Below are 14,103 nucleotides of genomic sequence, written 5' to 3'. Positions count from 1 at the left end.
AGTTTTGTGGAATCAGTAAAGAGAACCAGTGGAGTGGAGTTCAGTGAACTTGAGCTTTCATTTTTTTCCGAAATGGAGTCTCACTCTGTTGCCCAGTCTGGAGTGCAGTGGTACAATCTCGGCTGACTGCAGCCTCTGCTTCCTGGGTTCAAGCAATTCTCCTGCCCCAGCCTCCTGAGGAGCTGGGATTACAGGCATCCACCACTATCCCTGGTTAATTTTTTTTTTTTTTTTTTTAGTAGAGACAGGTTTTCACCATGTTGGCCAGGATGGTCCCAAACTCCTGACCCTGAGTAATCCGCCCTCTTTGGCCCGCCAGAGGAGCTTTGGCTTTAGGATCCTGACTCTTGGACAAGTCATATGATCTCTCTGATTTACAGTTGTCCTATCTGTGAAATGGGACTAGCAATGCTTACTTCATAGGAATATGTAAACCGCTTAGTATAGTGCCTGGCATGTAGCAGGTAATCAGTAACTACTAGTTATTCATCATGACCATGGAAATGTTCTAAAGGAGAAGCAGCAGTTGACTCTTCTCTCAAATTGCCCTGACCATTCTGGCCTCAGCTGTCCAGTCATTTGGCAGAGCTTAAGAAAAAAGGCCTTCAAACAAAGACGTGGGAAGGAATGAGACTTGGCATTTCATGGGACCATAAAACAGTTACGAGCGAGGCCTCTGGAGTCAGTGACTTTGGTTGACTCCTGTTTCCTCCACTTACTCTCTGGGCAAGTCACCTGTTCTTCTACCTTTTTTTTTTTTTTTTTTTTTTTTTTTTGAGGCGGAGTCTTGCTCTGTCGCCCAGGCTGGAGTGCAGTGGCACTATCTCGGCTCACTGCAAGCTCCGCCTCCTGGGTTCACGCCATTCTCCTGCCTCAGCCTCCCGAGTAGCTGGGACTACAGGCGCCTGCCACCACGCCCGGCTAATTTTTTTGTATTTTTAGTAGAGATGGGGTTTCACCGTGTTAGCCAGGATGGTCTCGATCTCCTGACCTCGTGATCCACCCATCTCGGCCTCCCAAAGTGCTGGGATTACAGGCTTGAGCCACCGCGCCCAGCCTTCTTCTACCTTTTGTGTCCCCATCTGTAAAGTGGGGGTAATATTAGCACTTACCTCCTCCTGGGGTTATTAGAGGGCTAGATGAGTCGATACAGAGATACAGTGTTCCTGCCAGTGCTTGTATGAAACAAGCCTTCATGATGTTACCTTTTTTTTTTTTTTTTTGAAATGGAGTCTTGCTCTGTCGCACAGGCTGGAGTGCAGTGGCACAATCTCAGCTCACTGCAAGCTCCCCGTCCCGGGTTCACGCCATTCTCCTGCCTCAGCCTCCCAAGTAGCTGGGACTACAGGTGCCCGCCACCATGCCCGGCTAATTTTTTGGTATTTTTTAGTAGAGACAGGGTTTCACTGTGTTAGCCAGGATGGTCTCGATCTCCTGACCTCGTAATCTGCCCGCCTCGGCCTCCCAAAGTGCTGGGATTGCAGGCGTGAGCCACCGCGCCCGGCCCGTGATGTTGTTTTTATTGCCAGTCATGTGTTCTTAGGCACTTACTTGTCCCTTCTGTGCATTTATGTCCTCGTTTTAATCATAGCAGGAATAATCATAGCAGTTACTTCAGAGACCTCAGGCTAGAAGGAGTTAATACCTGTTAAAGCACTTAGCACTGTGCCTGGCACATGACAGGTAATTAAGAAATATTAGCTCTACCTTTATAGAAGCAACTCAGACTTGTTGGTAAGCTGAGCCTTGAGCACAGAGATCAAACACACGAAAGTTCCTACTGTTCAGTAGAAATGGTCTCTGTGTCACTCGGTGATGAGATGTTGCATCACTTCATTAGGGCCATCTGTTTTTCAGACCCCAGGGATCCCAAAGTTCTTGTCAACTTGCATTGATGGCAGCAATAGAAGGTGGAGCAAACACTACATTTAGCCAGGGAATAACTGCATAAGCAAGGAGAAAGTACCTTGGAAAACAGGAGGAGCGGTGCCCCGACCCTTTCTATAGCTTTCCCCTCCTCTTGCCTTGCATCTTCTGAAAGGACTGTAATGCAGGGAGCTGTGGGCAGTGTTGATTCTGTGAGTAGACAGAAATGGGGACACGATGGACCGTCACCATGTAGGGACGGGTGAGCCGGGAGACTCCAGCAGTGTGGCCATGACACGAGCCCAAAGGAGCTGGGCATTGGTTATAAGTCTATCCAGGTCAACACTGGACTCCCAGACAGTTTGCCTCCCAAGAGTCCTTAGAAAGCTCTTGCCATACCCAACTGTGCAGTAGAGTGGGGAATACATCATAGTGCCTATTTCTGAAAATAGGGTGAAGAAACTTTTCCATACTGCTCTTTCATCCAGGAAAAAACACTAAAAATGATGAGGCGGGGAGGTGGTGTGCAGGGTAGGGATGTCCTAAATTTAAAAGAAAATTGCAGACCACGCATGGATCCATCTTGAGGTACTCATTATAGAACAAAATCTTCCAAACAGGGTCAATAGGAGAACTATATGATGACTAGTAGCCACTTAAGAAGTAAGAGAAGAGTCTGACAGTTTCTCAAACAGTTAAGAATAGTTACTGTATGATCCAGCAACTCTACTCCTACATTTATACCAGAGAGAAATAAAAACATATGTCCACACAAAAACTTGTATATGAATGTTCATAGCAACATTATCCATAATAGCTGAAAGTGGAAACAACTCAAATGTCCATCACTGATGAATGGATACGCACGATGTTGTACATCCATATAATGAAATACTGTTTGGCAATAAAAAGAATGAAGAGCTGATACTTGATACAACATGAATGAACCTTGAAAACATTTTTCAAGTGACAGAAGCTAGTCACAAAGGACTACATATTGTATGATTTTATTTATATGAAATGTCCAAAATAGGCAAATCTACACAGATAGAAAACGGTACTGGGAGGGAGTAGGAGGCGGTTGGGGGTGATGGTTAAGGCATGTGGGTCTTTTTAGAGAGTAATGAAAATGTTGTAAAATTCATTGTGGTGATGGATGCATAACTGTGAATATATTAAAAGCCATTAAATTGTATACTTCAAGAGGGTGAATTATACAGTAAGTGAATTTTATCTCAATAAAGCTGCTTATGAAAATCAAATGAACTAATTCATTAGAGAAATGCAAATTAAAGCCACAATGATATATTACCTCACACTTATTTGAATGACTATTATCAGAAGGATAAAAGATAACAAGTGTTGATGAGGATGTGAAAAAAGGGAACCCTTGCACACTGTTGGTTAGGATGTAAATTAGTATAGCCATTATGGAAAACAGTATGGAGGTTGCTCAAAAAATTAAAAATAGAGCTACCATATGATCTAACAGTCCTACTTCTGGGTATATATCCAAAGGAAATGAAATCAGGATGTTGAAGAGATATCTACACTCCCATGTTTAAACAGGATTATTCACAGTAGCCAAGGTGTACAGTCAAATTAAGTGTCCATCAACAGATGAATGGATAAAGAAAATGTATCACATATGCATCATGGAATACTATTCAGCCTTAAAAAAGAGAAAATCCTGTTATTTGCAACAACTTGAATGAACGTGGAGAACATTATGCTAAGTGAAGTAAGCCAAGCACAGAAAGACAAACGCTGCACAATCTCACTTCTATGTGGAATCTAAAAAATTTGAACTCATAGAAGTAGAGTAGAATGGTGGTTACCAGAGACTGGGGTAGGGGGGTTGTTGAGAGAGATTGGTCAAAGGGTACACATTTACGGTCTGACTAGAGGAACAAGTTCAAGAGGTCTATTGTAAAACATGGCGATAGTGACTACAGTCAATAACAATGTATTGTATTATTGAAAATCACTGAGAGAGTAGATTTTAAGTGTTCTTACCACAAAAACATAAGTATGTGAGGTAATGCACATGTCACTTGGCTCAATTTAACTATTCCAAAATTTATACATATCTCAAAACCCCATGTTGTACATGATAAATATATACAAATTTTATTTGTCAATTAAAAAATAAGTAAAAGAAATTTTAAAAATCAAATCAGAGAAGCCATGAGAGCTCTCATGAGTACATCTTTTAAAAGAAGTGAGAGAGTAATGCAAATCAAAACCACAATGAGATACCATCTCACACCAGTTAGAATGGCAATCATTAAAAAGTCAGGAAACAATGGGAGCTGGAGAGGATGTGGAGAAATAGGAACACTTTTACACTGTTGGTGGGACTGAAAACTAGTTCAACCATTGCGGAAGACAGTGTGGCGATTCCTCAAGGATCTAGAACTAGAAATACCATTTGACCCAGCCATCCCATTACTGTGTATATACCCAAAGGATTATAAATCATGCTGCTATAAAGACACATGCACACGTATGTTTATTGTGGCACTATTCACAATAGCAAAGACTTGGAATGAACCCAAATGTCCATTAATGATAGACTGGATTAAGAAAATGTGGCACATATACACCATGGAATACTATGCAGCCATTAAAAAGGATGAGTTCGTGTCCTTTGTAGCGACATGGATGAAGCTGGAAACCACCATTCTCAGCAAACTATCACAAGGACAGAAAACCAAACACCACATGTTCTCACTCATAGGTGGGAACTGAACAATGAGAACACTTGGACACAGGGTAGGGAACATCACACACCGGGGCCTGTCATGGGGTGTGGGGAGTGAGGAGGGATAGAATTAGGAGATATACCTAATGTAAATGATGAGTTAATGGGTGCAGCACACCAACATGGCACATGTATACACAGTAACAAACCTGCATGTTGTGCACATGTACCCTAGAACTTGAAGTATAATAAATAATAATAATAAAGAAAAGCTACATAAAAAAAAAGCAAGAGGGTAAAAGCTGTCCACTGACCACTGGAAAGGGTAGAATAATATATAAGTACATTCTAGATACTTAAAGATATTTAATTTAGCTACCTTTTTGAATGATTCTCATTTCTCTCTCCTAAGCTCTTCCAAAAAAGGATTTTTAAATCACTCCAGCCCACAGAGACTATTTTTTAAAAACAATTGTACATCAGAATGATGATATGTTATCAGCCATTTAGCATTTACCTTAAGAGGGATAGCTCTGAGGTCATAGCATCATGTCTACAGTTCACACAGGAAAGTTAATCTTGTGGCGATGTGCTAACTTTATTGCTATTTTTTCTGTTCGTGTTGTTTGTCTAGCTAACTAAGTCAATGCCTTTGGAGGCAGTAACCAAGTCTTTTGCTCCTCACCGAGCCTGACACCATGTCCTGCACATGGTAAACCCTGAAAAAATAGGTGATGCAAAAAATCTATGCAGAGAGGTGGTGATTGAATTATTTCAATGCCCGCTTTGTCTTCCAGGTGAAGGCTTCCATAATTACCATCACACCTTTCCCTTTGACTACTCTGCGAGTGAATTTGGCTTAAATTTTAACCCAACCACCTGGTTCATTGATCTCATGTGCTGGCTGGGGCTGGCCACTGACCGCAAACGGGCAACCAAGCCGATGATCGAGGCCCGGAAGGCCAGGACTGGAGACAGCAGTGCTTGAACCTGGAACAGCCATCCCACATGTCTGCCATTGCACCCTCGGTTCATGGCTTTGGTTACAATAGTTCTCTTGTACATTGGATCGTGGGAGGGGCAGAGAGTGGGGAAGGAATGGAATTATGTGGCTTGGGAATTTTTTTGTTTCTCTCAAAATAATGTTGAAATACAATTATCAATGAAAAAACTTTTTTTTTTTTTTTTTTTTTTGAGACAGAGTCTCACTCTGTCATCCAGGCTGGAGTGCAGTGGCGCGATCTGGGCTCACTGCAGCCTCCACCTCCCTGGTTCAAGCAATTACCCTGCCTCAGCCTCCGGAGTAGCTGAGATTATAGGAGCCTGCCACCATGCCCAGCTAATTTTTTTGTATTTTTAGTAGAGACGGGGTTTCATCATGTTGGCCAGACTGGAGACCAGTCTGACCTTAGGCAATCCACCCGCCTCGGCCTCCCAAAGTGCTAGGATTACAGGCGTGAGCCACTGCGCCCGGCTGAAAAACTTTTTTCTTTTTTTTTTTTTTGAGACGGAGTCTCGCACTCTCACCTAGGCTGGAGTGCGGTGGCCGGATCTCCGCTCACTGCAAGCTCCACCTCCCGGGTTCACGCCATTCTCCTGCCTCAACCTCCCAAGTACTGGGACTACAGGCGCCCGCCACCACGCCCAGCTAATTTTTTGTATTTTTTTAGTAGAAACGGGGTTTCCCCGTGTTAGCCAGGATGGTCTCAATCTCATGACCTTGTGATCCACCCGCCTCGGCCTCCCAAAGTGCTGGGATTACAGGCGTGAGCCACCGCGCCTGGCCGAAAAAACTTTATAAGTCAATATTACTATAGTTTAACGTTAGAATGTGGACATGTGATTTAATCGCTGTAGCTAAAATACGTCAAATATACATTGTCATGTGCTTGAACATGATGCTAATCCTGACAGGAGGAAGGAAAGTAATATTCTTTCAGTGTGGTTCTGGAGAGCATTTCTTTTATTTTCTACCAATTAACCCAGCATTGCTTTTAAACAACCATCTGAAGGAGCAGAGAGGCAGGGTAGAAGACAGAAAGGGGGTCTATGTGGTAACTAAAGAATGTTTCTGTTTTGTAATTATTGTGTGTGTGTGTGTGGTTTTTTTTGTTTGCTTAAGAGAATCAAAAACTGAAAAAAATGAGAATACAGGAAATGGCTCTTGTATATATTTTTTTGCCATGTTTACCACTTGTGAATGCTCTGCTGTCTTTGCTTCAAGAGAGATTTGTTCACTGCCCAGCTCGTTTTGTGTCCTGAGCCCTATGCCCAGCCCACCTTATAAATCATGCCTGTTTAGATGTTTGATTTTGTTCTGTGTGCCATTGTCATCTTAAGGGTGTATAACTCAGACATGCCAGACATCAAATTAAGCTCAAATTAAGCTCTCGTTTAAATGTTTAAACACCTAATTTATATTCTAATTGATCCCAGTCACTGATGCATGAACTTTAGCTACTTCTGCTAAATAAGCATATTAATTTTCCACATCAGACCATCAGATCTTAAGAACCAACAGTTATCTGGAATTCCGTGTCTACTAATGTTTCATCTGCATGCAGCCTTTATTGATTTTGTCGCAAAATATAAAGTGATCATTATGTAGCTTCTAGATTAAAAAATGTTGTGCGTGAAGTTGCTTTGTAAAGAGCATGTGAAATTAATGGGACAGCATGTCCTTTGTGTTAGATGTTAGAGCAAAAGAAAGGGCTTATAGTATTAGTATTGGAAGATAGTATTTGAAGATAGGTATTTTCAGAAACGATGTAGGAGTTAAAAGTTACATTTTAAATTTTAGAAAAAGATATGATGGCAATTGGAAATAGTCACAATGAAGTTCTTCATCCAGCAGGTGTTTAACAGTGTTATTTTGCCATTGATAATGTGTAAACTGTGAGTGATTTACAATAAATGATTACGAATTCATTGGTGTTCTTGTCCAGATACTTCAATGCTGTTTAGAGGGTGTTCTTTCCAAGTGCTTGATGCGTTCTGATGATTGTATGACTCGCACTGGGATTTGGGCTCTGGGCTAACAACAGCCCCTGAGACCAGGCCTGTCCTATCCTATCGGCCTTAGGCAACAGCCAGGGGAAGCCAGCAAGTTTTATTTGGAATGTAGAACTCCTAGTGGTATTGTTCCCTGATTCTCACTCACCAGCAGTCACTGGGAGTGCTTATAGATGATAAATGGGAATCTACTCCTATATGTCACCCAAAGGAGCATGAAGGACACCTTCCCCTCTCCAGGCCCCACCAATAGTTACCAGAGCTGGGGGAGATGGACTCCTGTTTTCACTCTACTGCTGCCTCTCTCAACCTCACATCTGCACCATCAAAGTCTCTACCCATCTTTTGCCCCAAAGCAGCTGTGGCCCTGCTGTCAGGTAGAACTTTCTTAACCTGTCTGCAGTTGAGTGGGATTCTAGCCATTGACAGGTACCAGGCCAGATTTCACCATGTAAGGACCCTTTGGATGTGACCATAGCATTTTTCAGCTGCTTCATATCCCAGTCACACATTGCTAGGACCTTGTATAGAGTGCAGGTGGAGGGTAGTCATATTCCAAGACAAGTTTGTATCAGCATGATGTGAAATGGCCCTTCATTGGGAATGTATATCTTTGACTCCTAAAAGTACTAAACTTACTTACTTGTCAATTAGTCAAAAAGATGACATTTGGAACAGCTATTTGGAATCTTTTCACAAAAGGAGGGTATTTCCCAGCTAGACCAAATAAATCTAGCACCTCCCCCCTCTGAACCTGAGTGCCATCTTTTTTTCTGCAGCAGAGCCCATGAATGACCTCGGATTGGAATGATTTGGAGGAAGAAGTGGACAAAGGTTAGATTACACTAGTGTCTTCCCTGTTAACGTTCCTTTCAGGTCTCAGCAGCGTCTCAACAGAAAGTAACTCTGGGAGTTATTTCCCAAACCTATCCAAGGTAGCCTTAGACTGATACACTGTTTGAAAGTTTCAGTTTAAGATAAGAAAATGATCCCCCCATGTCCAGTCTTTAATCTCCTCATCCCCACAAGGCTTATTTCAGAAGCACCTACCCCTGCATCTAGGTGAGGGGAGCCCAGGGAAAACAGTTCCAATAGCATGTGTCCCACAGGCGTCCTGGCAGACTCATGGAGCCAGCCTGGGACAGTAGAACCAACTCAGGTTCACCTGGAGTCCCCAGCTCTGCTACTGGCCAGCTCTGTGGCCTTGAGAAACATCAGCCTTTCTGGATTCAGTTTCCTTCTCTGAAAAGAGGACTCTTCTCTAAGTTCCCCTTCAGCCCTAACATTCGACCACAGCAAGAGATGTGTGAATCCACCTCTCAAGTTAGCACTCATCCTTTCTGGACATAGAAGGTCAAAAATTGGGAGTGGGAGGGAATAAATGAATCTGATGGGATAACACAGACTGAGGCTGGAAGGATAGAATGTTCTTGGTTTTAAAAAATCTGCATGTATTTTGCACATTCCCAAAATGCAATCAAGCAATTAAATATAACCCGTCATGAAAAACAATTTAATGAGATAAATTATTACAGAAAGCTCTATGGCTTAATGGGGTAGTAGAAATAGCACTGGACTTGGAGTCCTGAGACCTGGATTTGAACTCTAACTCTTGATCTGACTGGCTGTGTTACCGGGGACCCAGGTTAAGTCTGAAATATGACATATGAAATTGTCATTTACTAGCCTACAGAGCCTCTCTGAGCCTCAGTATCCTTGTCTACACAACAGGAAGAGCAACATTTATGTGTATTAGATGAATCTAGAAGCCTCATCCCAGTGCCTGGGGCATTGCAGAGCCCCAGGAGACATCAGTTGAGGATGAGTAGCGTGCCCCGCACACAAGCCAGAGACTGGGATATGGTGCAGAGTGCCACAGACCAGAAGTGAGCCAGCTTCTGGGCCTGGTTTTGCTAACTAACCAGATAACTCTAACCTCTGGGAACTTCGGTTTCACTTTCCGTAAAGGAACCAACTGGATTGGATTAACCTGTCCAGCTCTGCCGTTCTGGGGAGTCTTTGCAACCGTGTGCCTCCCTCAGTTCCAGGCCTCTGCGTGGCCCTCTGCACCCCTGGCCTCCTTCTGTGCCTCGCACCTCTATCAAAGGACGGGTCTGGCCTGCAATGTCCCTACGCTTCAGTCAGCTTATCAGGACCTGGAATAGAAGATTTGTGGAGGGGAAAGGTTGAAACTCATGGATAAGAGTAAGCTTTGGGGATTATCTGTGAGGTTCGTTTGTCCATTTCACTCCTGTCCCCAATTACAATGGGGACTGAAAGCCAGTTGTGTTGTCAGTGGCTGAAAGAAATCTCTTAACCTTTATAATCCTTTTAAAAATTTTCCCATTTTTGTCTGGGCGTGGTGGCTCACGCCTGTAATCCCAACACTTTGGGAGGCCGAGGTGGGTGGATCATGAGGTCAGGAGATCGAGACCATCCTGGCTAACAGGGTGAAACTCCATCTCTACTAAAAATACAAAAAACTAGCCGGGTGTGGTGGTGGGTGCCTGTAGTCCCAGCTACTCGGGAGGCTGAGGCAGGAGAATCGCTTGAACCCAGGAGGCAGAGCTTGCAGTGAGTTGAGATTGTGCCACTGCACTCCAGCCTGGGCAACAGAGTGAGACTCTGTCTCAAAAAAAACAAAACAAAACAAAACAAAAGACTCCCATTTTTAGCTTACGGTGTTAATCAAACTCCTTCCCCTTCCTCTACGTCAGGGATGTGCTATAAATGAACTGGAAACTCCTTTCCTTGTTCCCTCTGCTATTTCCCTGTGGACTGTAGAGTCCGAAGCCCCCATCCCACCCCAAGGATATTCCTGACTTCAACATTTGCAAGAGGAGGGAAGGCCTGTCTCAGGGCAACAAGCCTGGCTGCCCCAGCAGCTTCTGTGGACTCCGACACGGCCTTCTTTCCCTCTCCATTCACCGCCCCCCACCCCCGACCACCCTGTGGTGCCATGACTTCCCATCTGGAAGAGCAGTCAGCCACATCCTGCCCATGACTACTTCACAGGATGCAAAAGGAAAATATCAGCTAACAGCAGCCTGGGCTAGCTGGGGCTATGAAGGCTTTGCCCTGCAAAAGAGTACCCTTCCTTACAGCTCCTGGCCTACGTTTACTATGGAAAAAAGATGGCATTACCTTCAACCAGCCATCTGAATCTCTCACATAGCTGCCCTCTTCCCCACTTGTTCTCAATCCTCTGTGGGGCAACTCTCAATGTTACCATTGAGAGGAATCTCAGAAGTTGCTTGCTTGCTTTCTTTTCATTCTTTCTTCCTTTCCTTTTTTCTTTCTTTCTTTCATATAAGGTCTCGCTCTGTCACCCAGGCTGAAGTGCAGTGGTGCGATCTCACCTCATTGCAACTTCCCCTCACTGTAACCTCCACCTCCCAGGTTCAAGCAATCCTCCCACCTCAGCCTCCCCAGTAGCTTGGATTACAGCTGCATGCCACCACACCCGGCTTTTTTTTTCTTTTTCGGGTGGAGATGGGGTTTCACCATGTTGGCCAGGCTCATCTTAAACTCCTGACCTCAGGTGATCTGCCCGCCTTGGCCTCCCAAAACATTGAGATTACAGGCGTGAGCCACCGCGCCCAGCCAGAAGTCTCAGAAGTTGCTTGCTTCTAGAGGTCCCCACTGTGAGACAGAGGCAGCAGCCCCTGTGCTGCAGGTGGACAAAATGACTGGGCCCACCACAGCAAGGGTGTGTTTGTAGTTTTATGACCAGATTTCACATAAGGCTGTGCTCACAGCACATGTATCGCAAAACGCAGGAGCTGTGTGTAAGGGTGCGTCCTTATTCTGAGCTGTGTGGCAAAACTGCTGCGTGGGGTAGGGGGAGCTCCCTATAAGGTACATGATGTGAGCATTGGTGATGAACCAGGCTAACTGGGATCTCCGATGTCTCAAAGACAGATGGAATGGTCATGTAGGCAATGTCTTCCAGTTCCAGTAAACGGGTCCTGACACCCGAGGCAGAGGGATAGGGAAGATTGACTTCAGCTCCTTCCTGGCCCTGCAGTTGCTGCCCATGAATCCAAGAACGACTCTGTTAGAATTGACTGAGTGCCTTTTATTTCCTCCTCGGAACTAAAGGGCACTTTCATTTCTAGCATCATAAAGTGCTTATTTCAGATGTACCAACCAATGAGCACACCTATTTGCACTGTTGTCCACAGCTCTGGCTGGACTGCACTATTTGCAACACACGGGATCCAAATCCTTTGAGTCAGTGTGTTAGAATGTGCACGCAACTGCACCATGGCCAACCAGTGGATGAAGGATCTCAGAGTGGGTATTTTGGCCTGGATGATTTCAAATAATTAACAGTGAATTTTTTTTTTTTTTTTTTTTTTTTTTTGAGGCGGAGTTTCCCTCTTGTTGCCCAGGCTGGAGTGCAATGGCACAATCTCGGCTCACCACAACCTCCGCCTCCTGGGTCCAAGCGATTCTCCTGCCTCAGCCTCTGGAGTAGCTGGGATTACAGGCATGCACCACCATGCCCAGCTAATTTTGTATTTTTTGTAGAGACGGGGTTTCTCCATGTTCGTCAGGCTGGTCTTGAACTCCCAACCTCAGATGATCCACCCATCTTGGCCTCCCAAAGTGCTGGGATTACAGGCATGAGCCACCATGCCCGGCCAACGGTGACTATCTTGATTTTGCCTCTATGTAGAAAATCTTTAAGCAATGGCCCTTTTCACCACCTTTTCAATCCTTTTGAAGTCAGAGGCTTGGGTCAGTCTTAAGACACTGAAATGGACAGGCCCTCTTGATGTGGTTTTATGTATACATTACCTGATTCTTTGGCCTACCTCTATACCACAGAGGAATATTCAGATTGTTACCTTGTTGGGAGACAAACCGCCAAAGGAAAAATATTGAAAACCTCTGTTCCATCATCTATATATGTAAGAACTAGAACCAGTGACTGCTTTGGTCTCTTCTTCTATCAAAAACTATGGGAATCAGTAGCAAACAAGCTCAGAAAATGCACGCTTCTGCTTTACCCAAGCAAAAGATATGGCCAGAAGCTATACCAGCGTTATATCCCATAAAAGAAGAAAACCGGCCAGGCACAGTGGCTCACGCCTATAATCCCAGCACTTTGGGAGGCCAAAGCAGGTGGATCACTTGAGGCCAGGAGTTGGAGATCAGCCTGGCCAACATGGTGAAACCCCGTCTCTAGTAAAAATACAAAAATTAGCCGGGTGTGGTGGTGGGCACCTATAATCCCAGCCACTGGAGAGGCTGAGGATGGAGAATCACTTGAACTGGAAGGCAGAAGTTGCTATGAGCCAAGATCGCACCATTGCACTCCAGCCTGGGCAATAGAGTGAGACTCCATCTCAAAAAAAAAAAAAAAAAAAGAAAAGAAAAGAAAAAAGAAAAAGAAAGAAAAGCAGGGAAGAGGCTCAAGGCCAGAGTGTTGAGGGTTGTTCAGCTAATCGGCCCCATGGCAAAGGTTTTCTTTATGTAAACAGCTGTAGGTTGACATATAATCATGAAGCTGGTAGATATTCATGGCATGCCATTTGGATGGCTAGATAGTTCTAAACAATGTCATCTTTTTGTTTTTGTTTTGCTTTGTATTGTTTTGTTTCTTAAATTTCTATCTAAAAGATGTCCTTAAAATGAGCATTGCTATGTCCAAAAATTTGCAGCATTATGATTCTTGGAAGTAATAATTTGCTTCAAAGTAAGGTCAGTCACCATCAGATGCCATAGTGATTTGTCTGCCAAAGTTCTATGCACCATGTTAGAACTTGGCTGAGTGTGCACAAAGCTCAGCTAATTAAAACCTTCCCAACAACTTGTCTTGGTTAGTTTGTTTGATACAATATATTTTGTTGTAACATTCAGTCTGTTGTTTTTCCATTTGCTTTAAATTTAGCACTGCCACATAAAAAAGAGACAGAGAAAATAGGACAGCTTGAAGAGGTGTAAAAATATAATTACCCTTTTGAAAGTATGCATATTTATCTATTTTTTGCTAACCCCCATCTCACTTGTCTTTCCACTTGGCTAAATAGACGAATGTTCCTGGCTCATGGATATATAGCACTTATGGGTTACTTCAAATTGAGAACATCCCTTACTGCAATTTCTACGCCACTGATTTTAGTACATTTTTAAAATTTCTTTTGCATCAAAAAGGAAATCAAATGAAAGCATATCAGGCTTGAAAGACCACTGGTGGTACTGTAGAACTTCCACAAGCCAATCTGCAATAATAATCTGCAATCTGCAGGCAGGCAGGCAGGCAGGCAGGCAGGCAGGCAGGCAGGCAGGAAGGAAGGAAGGAAGGAAGGAAGGAAGGAAGGAAGGAAGGAAGGAAGGAAGGAAGGAAAGAAGGAAGGAAAGGAGGGAGGGAGGGAGGGAAGGAGGGAAGGAGGGAGATTCATCAAGAAGTATTTTCCCAAACTACACCTAGTTGTGACAATATTTGGCTCAATTTTATAAATCTATTACAGCTGCATCTACAAAACAATAGGCTAATAATTCACAACTCGTAT

The 14,103-nt window shown here is 43.8% G+C and overlaps 1 protein-coding gene across 1 annotated transcript in view; it reads left to right on the top strand.

Annotated features, from left to right (window-relative positions):
* SCD5 (stearoyl-CoA desaturase 5) overlaps positions 1-7,498 on the top strand; it is a 177,138-nt gene extending 169,640 nt beyond the window's left edge. The window contains exon 5 of the mRNA XM_007999058.3: positions 5,368-7,498. Coding sequence (XP_007997249.2) covers positions 5,368-5,558 — 191 coding nt within the window. The 3' untranslated portion in view covers positions 5,559-7,498. The remainder of the gene's footprint in view (positions 1-5,367) is intronic.
* The last annotated feature ends 6,605 nt before the right edge of the window (positions 7,499-14,103 follow it).

The sequence above is a fragment of the Chlorocebus sabaeus genome, chromosome 7 (genome assembly GCF_047675955.1).
Source record: "Chlorocebus sabaeus isolate Y175 chromosome 7, mChlSab1.0.hap1, whole genome shotgun sequence".
Taxonomy (NCBI): Eukaryota; Metazoa; Chordata; class Mammalia; order Primates; family Cercopithecidae; genus Chlorocebus; species Chlorocebus sabaeus.
The sequence above is the reverse complement of the archived record's forward strand: the minus strand, read 5'-3'. Positions and strand labels throughout refer to the sequence as shown.